The sequence below is a fragment of the Berghia stephanieae genome, chromosome 8 (assembly GCF_034508935.2).
Source record: "Berghia stephanieae isolate SIO BIC M18660-M18661 chromosome 8, UCSD_Bste_1.3, whole genome shotgun sequence".
NCBI classification, from domain to species: Eukaryota; Metazoa; Mollusca; class Gastropoda; order Nudibranchia; family Aeolidiidae; genus Berghia; species Berghia stephanieae.
In genome coordinates, this window is record NC_088367.1 from 49,738,049 (window position 1) to 49,747,525 (window position 9,477).

The 9,477-nt window shown below is 32.2% G+C and overlaps 1 protein-coding gene across 1 annotated transcript in view; it reads right to left on the reverse strand.

Moving 5' to 3' along the window:
- The window catches only part of LOC144977876 (uncharacterized), a 16,856-nt gene extending 9,030 nt beyond the window's left edge, over positions 1-7,826 (reverse strand). Inside the window, exons 1-2 of the mRNA XM_078923276.1 lie at positions 7,508-7,826; positions 3,821-3,919 (exon numbers count right to left, since the gene is read on the reverse strand). Coding sequence (XP_078779402.1) covers positions 3,821-3,919; positions 7,508-7,679 — 271 coding nt within the window. The 5' untranslated portion in view covers positions 7,680-7,826. The remainder of the gene's footprint in view (positions 1-3,820; positions 3,920-7,507) is intronic.
- Positions 7,827-9,477: the final 1,651 nt, after the last annotated feature.

Below are 9,477 nucleotides of genomic sequence, written 5' to 3' on the forward strand. Positions count from 1 at the left end.
ACAACCACACAAAAGCAGTACCGTATACATTTTCAAACTATAATTTTGACTTGAATCGTAAGGGATTTAAGTATAGAAAAAAGTTATCAAGCCATTAAAAAGTTGACTTTCAAATGTGCCCAAAACTCATAATATTTAAATCAGTTAAATGCTTAAAAAATAATATTAGTATTATTTTCGTTTCATGGTTTATATTTTATTCCTAAACTGATATTTGGACATAATTCATATTTGGACATAATTCATGGCATGGAGTACTATGGGAGAGAAAATAAGGATCTCACCAAGTCATGCCAAATAAGAAATTTACAATAAAAAATTCATATCTTTTAAGGTTTTACTGCCCGGACAACAAAACTTGGCATGTGTCAAAATCATCATTTTTACTTTATAATGATGCTTGTTTCAATCATTTTCTGCCGCTGGGAATTAAATTATTGATATGCAAATTACAACAAATTAATTTCATTGATAGCTCAAAAACCATTAAATTGACACCTCTCTTATGAGCAGCCTTAAGAGGATAAATTATTATCAACCATGGCATATGATGAAAGAAACCTTTGCTTTGCTTGTGGTGAGGGAACAATTTTCATATTTGTGTTAGCAACTGAGCAATACCATAAAATATTGCAACAATTAATTACCATCAGCGGCATCACAGATTCCTACTGACCGCTACCTGTTCCACCCATGGACTGACCCCACTAATGGGGTCAGGTTGACCTAGCTCTGAAATAACGCTCAGAGGGGAAAATGCCACGCCGTGTCGTGCCATATCAGCGCCAGAAATAAGGAAGAAAATGGATAGTAGAAAGTTCTAGCGCTACAAGCAATGCAACCAAGAAAAGGTAAGACGAAGGGTATTGGTTATAATAGGAAAATGATGGAGATTCCAAGAGCACACCGTCAAAATACTTAGTTTGAGATCACCTAAAAGTCTCACCCAGACACAAGGACAGTTCCCCACTAGGAGAAATACACTCAAATGTTTATAAAGCATATACAATATGTAAACAAAACATTATACAGAGCATACAATTGGGTTGATTTACAACACGACATGTAACATCTCCCAAAACTCTAACTATACATTGACTGCTTCCCTCCCAGCTGGGTACCCGGTTAGGGCCAGGACAAAACCAAGTAATCTTACCCCAGGACAAAGACGGAAAGCATGTTGGAAAACAGATATAGGGGGTTAGCAGACACAGTAAGTGGCTCCCTGTTCTTATGGGAGGTCAGGAACACCCCCAAGGGTATGATCTTTGCTTCGTATCCGAAAGGTACCGAGTTCAACTACCTAGCACTGTAGTTTCCTGGGCTCGTTACCTCGTTTAGCCAGCTTGCTTTGCAATGCGGCAGTAGACACCTGGGTTTTTCCAGTCTTCCCTTCGAATAGACCGTAATAATTAAATGAAATTATTGAGCTTTTATATAAGGGGCCCCTGGTCAACAGCAAAATTTAACACGTAGGACGGGACATGGCACCTGTAGGGCGATATTACAATTTTTCGGACAAAGAAACCGCTGTTAACGACCAGGTACTCATTTTACACCTGAGTACGGTGAGAGAATGTGAGTAAAGAGCCTTTTCTAATATTATTATTATTATTATTATTATTATTATTATTATTATTATTATTATTATTATTATTATTATTATTATTATTATTTTTATTATTATTATTATTATTATTATTATCCCTGAAATTTGGAAAACTTCAAAAATTATTCCTGTTCCAAGTAACAAAAAAAAAAAAAAAGAATGATGTGAATCAATGAACAATTTCAGACCTCTGTTGCACTGATTTCAAAAGTCATGAAATCTTTAGAAAAGCTTGTTCTTGTTAAAATTAGAAACCAGTTTATGCCATTGAGTGATAGTCGTAAATTTGTTTACAAACCAGGGCGTGGCGTAGAGGATGCCATTCTGCTGTTTACAAACAACATCTACAGGCATCTAGATTACGCTAAGAGCTATTGCAGATTTCTTTTTGCAGATTTTTCTTCAGCGTTCAATACAATGCAACTTCAGTTGGTTGTTCAAAAATTGACTACTCTGAATTTAAACAAGTATATAATTGCTTGGGTGCTCGAATTTCTAACAGAGAGAGCACATTATGTTCAATTAGAACAAAATATATCTTCTTATACAACTACAAATATTGGTGCTCCTCAAGGTTGTGTATTGTCACCTGTATTATTCACGATACACTCGAATGACTATTGAAGTCAAAACTTGAATGTACCTTTAATAAAGATTGCAGATGACACCACTCTTAAAGGCATTATAACATATGGCTTAAGTGACTTATAGGAAAATAATTGATTGATTTGCGTCTTGGTGTGATGTCCACCACCTAGAGCTTAACATAAGCAAGACAAAGGAGCTAGTCATTGACTTTAGGAGAGTAAAGGAACCAATAGAACCGATAAAATTAAAAGACCAATTCGTCCAGCGATTTCCGCACTACAGATACCTTGGTGTAATGGTTGATGACAGACTCAAGTGGGATGAACACTTGAAAATAATTCAGCATAAGATGTGCAGACGTACTTATTATTTATCAAAATTTTATCAGATTAGAATAGATAAAACAGTAATCGAAAGTACATTGTCATTTTCTATAACAGCATGGGGAGGCAATTGCTTAACAGTGGAAAGGAACAAATTAAATTCAAACATTTAAAAGATCCATTAAATGCTATGTAAATGATGTTGACGATGTAGATCTTTTATACGAGAAATGTTGTATTAGTAAAATAACCAAAATATTAAATGACCAGCATTATCCACTAAGACTATCAATTATTATGTCAGAAAGTAGTGGTCGCCCTTTATCTATGTCAACAAAAACTGTGAGACACCGAAAATCGTTTCTGCCGTCCATTATTATGCTTTATAACAACAAGCAATAATCATCTTATACAATTATTTCGCTTTTTTACTTTCAAATAATGTAAATATTAATTTATTAATTTATTTCCTTTGCAATCCTTTCAATTTTTAATTTATAGTGACATTTTAAACTATTTTACAGTGTTGAAATTATTCATATAAATCACTTTCTGGTTGTGGAACTGCTCCTTGTTTATATATACATCATATTTCCATTATCTTTTATCTCATTGTTTTAATTATAACAAGCCTGTACAAAATATTTCTTTTTCGGATGCAATAAAGTATTACTATATTTATATTATTATAAAATACCATATTATTTGTTGTTATTATCATTATTATTATTATCCTTATTATTATTATTATTATTATTATTATTATTATTATTATTATTAATATTATTATTATTATTATTATTATTATTATTATTATTATTATTATTATTATTATTATTATTATTATTATTATTATATTATATTATTATATTTATTATTACTACTATTATATATTATTATTATTATTATTATTATTATTATTATTATTATTATTATTATTATTATTATATTATTTATTATTAATATTATTATTATATATTATTATTATTATTATTATTATTATTATTATTATTATTATTATTATTATTATTTATTATTATTATTATTATTATTATTATTATTATTGTTATTATTATTATTATTATTATTATTATTATTATTATTATTATTATTATTATTATTATATTATTATTATTATTATTATTATTATTATTATTATTAGTATTATTATTATTATTATTATATCATTATTATTATTATTTTTATTATTTTTATTATTATTATCATTATTACTATTTTTGCTATTATTATTATTACTATGAATGAAATGCGTTTGTCAAAGTGAGTATACGTTTCATACCTATGGTAAATAGTCCGCTTGTCACAAGGCCTATGACGGCTAAAACTATGAGAACGGTCACTGCTGATACTCCACTGATGTTGTAAGCCCTCGCCAGGTCTGCAATTACAAGGAATAAACACACACGTAAACACACACACACACACATATATACACACACACATACACACAAATATGTTATTGAGCATTAATGTGTTTATTTATTTTAAAAATATATTAAAGTTGAAAAAGAATGTATGAGCAATTTTCATAATATACCACAGGTTTAATTACATCATTTTTGTGGTGTCACCTCATAGAACATATATATACTTTAATTTATATTTTTTTTATTAACTCTAACTACTATGGTAAAGTGATCTTTTATGAGCTATATTGCATGGGCCAAGAGCGATATAACTAAATTACATTATATGTATATATATATATATATATATATATATATATATATAATATATATATATATATACATACATATTTATTTATACAATATATATATATATATATATATTATTATTTTTTTAAATATTTACCACAATGTTTGAGACAGTCTACATTAATGTTTCAGGCTTAATTTACCATCGTCAGGACTGACTTGTTTTGTTGACTGCTGTTGTTTCTTGAAGTGGTTCCGGTTTAAAGTTAATTAACAAGAACTTCCGGCGATGTGGACACGTACCGTACATCTCACTTTTCGTGTTGAGTGTGGCGTCATATATATATAATATATATATATATATTATATATATATATATATATATATATATATATATATATGAGCCAAGGTCAAAAGGTGCCCGCCTGATACCAGTGTTAAGAAAATTTGATTTTTACTTAATTATGGGCTGTTTTCATTGGGTTAATGCTTGTAATCAATTGATAATATGAAGAAGAGATACAATTAGATAGATCAACATACTCTGTTCAACAGAATATGAAATAAACAACTTGAAAGTCAAATTTGAATGCTGTTTGGCATGTGCTTAAAACGAGGTCAACGCATCACCTTTTTAGAAATCATGTAGAAATTAAATGTGATAGTTTACCCCCCTTGATTGATATTTGACTAATATGTATAAAGTCAAAATTAACTTTTAAACGCAATTGCAGTATATTACATATCTTGATTAAGTTTCATATAGAGTTCTTAAAAAGTTGGTGTTGCTTGTGACCTTTGGTGTCATCAAACACAACACAATACTAAGACTCGACACGAAACTTTAAAGCTCATTTTTTATGTTTATAAAATCTTTTATTATGACAAAAAAAGGATAGATTTACTATCTGAATTCAAATCTTGGAGTAAATGTATACCGTTTTGCCGATATTGAGGTTTATTGGTTTTGGTGTCATTTGTCACAAGCAACACGACATGCGCGAAACACGTGGAAGTTTGTTTCGTTAAATGGCGATTCGCAATTTTGATCCACCCTTCTTACCAGTCTTTGAAGTGCAGCACTTTCATTTGCCTTTCCAGCGTGGCTCCAGGCAGAAAAGGTAAGTTGAACTTTGGTATCATCGCTATTTTACATTGTCACAAGCAACACTTGATATTGGAATATTACAAAGTGCCATCAAAAAATTATGTTTTCAGCTGTTATTATATTTACAAAATATGATATTATGACATCTCACATAAGACTGATTTTGACACAATTAATTATTTCCTTGTAATTCTAATTTTTTTTATGTTTCAGGGTTGTATCAATCAAGAAAAAGACAAAACTCAAGCTTTTGACGAATCCAGATAAAAGAAGGGTTGTCAAGAAATTTGATTTGATTTACTATTAACACACTAAATTACTACAAACTAGCAGATTTGAGCAGTAGGGCGGATGTTACGGTATGGTTACATGAATTCATTACCATGGCTGATATTTATCTAGTGTTTGTTTGACTTCTGGTACTTTTTGTGACCATTGGTGTCATTGGTTAAAATGTCACAGGTGACACTTAAGTTTGAAGTTTCTAATGTATTTCTGTTTTCATGTTCTTCAAAGCTTGAAATGTCATTGAATTACATTTAACAGGCTATATTACATGTGTTCAGTTGCTATTCTTTATTTATTGAGGCAAAATTGCGTTCTAGTGCCGATTTTGACCAAAGTAATAGCAACAATGGTATTACTAATATCTAAGCATATTTCCAATTTGCAAGTATTTAGTTTCTTAAAATATTATCGAATTTCATTTTAGAGTAGGTTATTGTGCTTTTTTGACTAAAAATAATGATATATTATGGACGAAAGTGTGATTTGGTGTTGCTTGTGACATAAGTAATAATGTCACCGGTCTTATGTCACAAGTCACATTCAGATGCTCTAATTTCCATGTATATTTCTATTTTTTGAAGTCTTTGGTTTCTGATATATTATTAAATTCCATATTTAACTGTGGTTTTTACACTGGTTTGACTGAAATTAATGATATATTGTTGAAATTGCAATTTGGTATTGCTTGTGACATAAGTAATGGTGTCATCGGTCTAATGTCACAAGTGACACAATGTCGCTAAATAAGATATGCTTGGGTCACATTATTTCCCAACATTTTATTCCAAAAGTTTCTGAACATTGCTGGTGATAAGCATATGCAATATTGTTGTTGTTGTTAATGCACAAACATTTTTATGAAATAATATATTTGCATTCTATGTTGCTTGTGACCGATGACACCAAAAAGCAACATTTTCTCCAATAGTTGGTATTATTATTGTACTATGATCTTTTTGTCTATAACTTACTAAATAAAGTTTGATACTCAACAAAAATCATTTGGTTATTGAGTTTTTTGTCTCATTTTGGTGTCACCGGTCGCAGGTGACATCAGCAACCTATATGTATTGTTGACGATATTATGCTGCGTTAGACCTTAAAGTTATCTAAAGGGCCTTTGACTCATGAAGTACAGGGTTTTTGCTACACATATAGAAACATGAATGGACTATTATGTCACTTTTATTTTGAGAAAAAAAATTGGCACCCTTTGACCTTGGCTCATATATATATATATATATATCTATCTATATATATATATATATATATATATATATATTATAATATATATATATATATATATATATATATATGTACATATCAGGCACCTGGCCAAGCAAGGTTTTGTTTTTCACAGTATTAACGGTATCATAAAGCTGTAGGAGTCCAACATTCATTATCCGCATGTCTCATAAATAATAAATAATAAAACAGTAGGCCTATCAGTGATAACCACGAGACATCCACAATCAATTTAAATAAATGAAATCAGACTTCATAAAACACTCCCAATAAAAATCAATACACGCAGCTCTCTCTCTCTCTCTCTCTCTCTCTCTCTCTCTCTCTCTCTCTCTCTCTCTCTCTCTCTATATATATATCTATCTATCTATCTATATCTCTCACACACACACACACACACACACACACACACATGCATACCTATAATACACACACACTCACTTTATCTCTCTCTCTCTCTCTCTCTCTCTCTCTCTCTCTCTCTCTGTGTGTGTGTGTGTGTGTGTGGGAGAATGTGAGTAAAGAGTCTTTTCTAAGGACTCAACTATGCGCCGAGGAAGCGAGGCTCGAACCCAGGACCTTCCGATCCGAAAGCGAGTGGCATACCACAAGACCACATAGCCGCACCAAAGTAACGAAGGCCAACGTTTTGTTTTTTTAATGCACTCACCAGATGTTACTTCCAAGTTAAATGTCCAATTGAGCCCGGTACCAAATTTATTTTCTATCAAAAGGACGTAGGTACCTTCCTGGGAATAGCCCAACACTTCTATTGTTAGCGTCAATTGCATTGTAGGAAGAGTTTGTCCCGGAATGACGAGCGTCTTGAATGTAAATATCATATCTTCGACTTCTTCGTCATTTCGCCAGAGAGAGAAATATCTCGGAAGCGGATTTGCAACCACTCTGAACAATACGTATATTTTGGCATCTAATCTTGCCCTGTAAGTTTTCTCTGGTCTATGCCCAGAGCAAAGAGTTGGAGGAACTGGAATAGAAAAATAAGAGGAGAACAGACTTGAGTTTTTTATAATATAGAGCAATATCCACTAGACTCAAAGCGCTTTACAAAGTGTCTCTGGCCAACAACAACATATAACATGTAAAACGATACATGACGCCTGCTAGGCGATGTTACCATTTTTTTTCTGACAGAGACAACGCTGTTAACGGCCAGGTATTCATTTTACACATGAGTACGGTGAGAGAATGTGAGTAAAGAGCCTTTTCCAAGGACTAATCGATGGGTCGAGCGAGGCTCGAAGCCAGGTCTTCCAATCCGAAAGCGAGTGCTATACCACTAGACAAACTTATAGCCGCACAGGGTTGTAAAACAACGAATCAAAGGAAATCGCAGATTTTTGCAACTTTACACCGAGAAAAAAAAAGATTTTATGCGGCACAATAGCCACTAAACGTGCTCATAGTAAACAACAACAATTACCATAAAGCGCGAGACATGACGCCTGTTAGACGTAAAGCACTCGCCCTCGGATCGGAAGGTCCTGGGTTCAAGTCTCGCTTTGAGCGGCGCATAATTGAGTCCTTGGAAAAGTCTCTTTACTACAGATTCTCACTGTACTTATTCTAAAATACGTACCAGGACGTAAACAGTCTTATGTCTGTCGGAAAATACTGTAAGAGAGTTAATTAATAATGTGCGCATCATACAAAATTTGTTAATACAGTATCTATTTATTTTGATTTAATTTTTGTCTAAATGCACTTTTGTTTTGTTTTTTTAAATTTTTTCTTTTTCATTTACTATTATGCAATGCGTTCAGGTAAAATATTAACAACATCTGCCAGCCTGACATAACTTACCAACACAAGAAACCGCAATCCATCGTGGACGTCGTTTGATATAATTCATTTAGAACTAGTCGCCTAAAAGGATGTCTAAAAACGATAACAAAGAGATGAGTGACGTCAATTTCATTCCTTTTTCGTAACCGCCGTCTTAAAGGGTTTGGGGTTTGGAATGATCAATGGGGTGTGCTGGAAAAATTTAAATTTTCGCCATCAATTCGAACTTTTGGCGCAAACTAATGCATTCATTTCCTCTCCGTTTTCTTGCCCTCTTTCGCCTTTCACCTCAGTCGGGGCTCCTCTCTGGTTTTACATAGCAATAGTGCAATCACCCGTTTTTTGTTGCCGAACCAAACCCGGACCGGAAAAAAAAATGCGGGGGGCAAACGTTTTTTTTTTGGATAAAATTTCATTCATTTTCTAAAACAAAATGAGGACAAAAACACAATTTTTTTTTGTTTTTATAGTTTATAAATTATAAATTTTGAATTAATTATAACTCTTATCTTAAAATATTTTGTTTCTTTTTTCTTTTTTGGTGACTTAATTTTCAGAATCTGTAGGGCTATGACCACTGGTTATTCACGAAAACCCGGAGAAAAATTGAACGCTCTCAGTTTACGTCAAGCATTAAAATTCATTTTTTAGTTTGGAAAAGAAGTAGTGTTTTACCCTCTCTTTTGCCTTACCGGGGTTCCGTCCCTTGCGAAATTGAATGTCAGGAACGTCATTTTCCCTCAAGGGGCCTACCTTACCTGATCGCAGTTCTGTCTCCTTACAGAAGTTGAATGGAACGCCATTCTTCCGCCAAGGGCCATAACCTTACCTTAC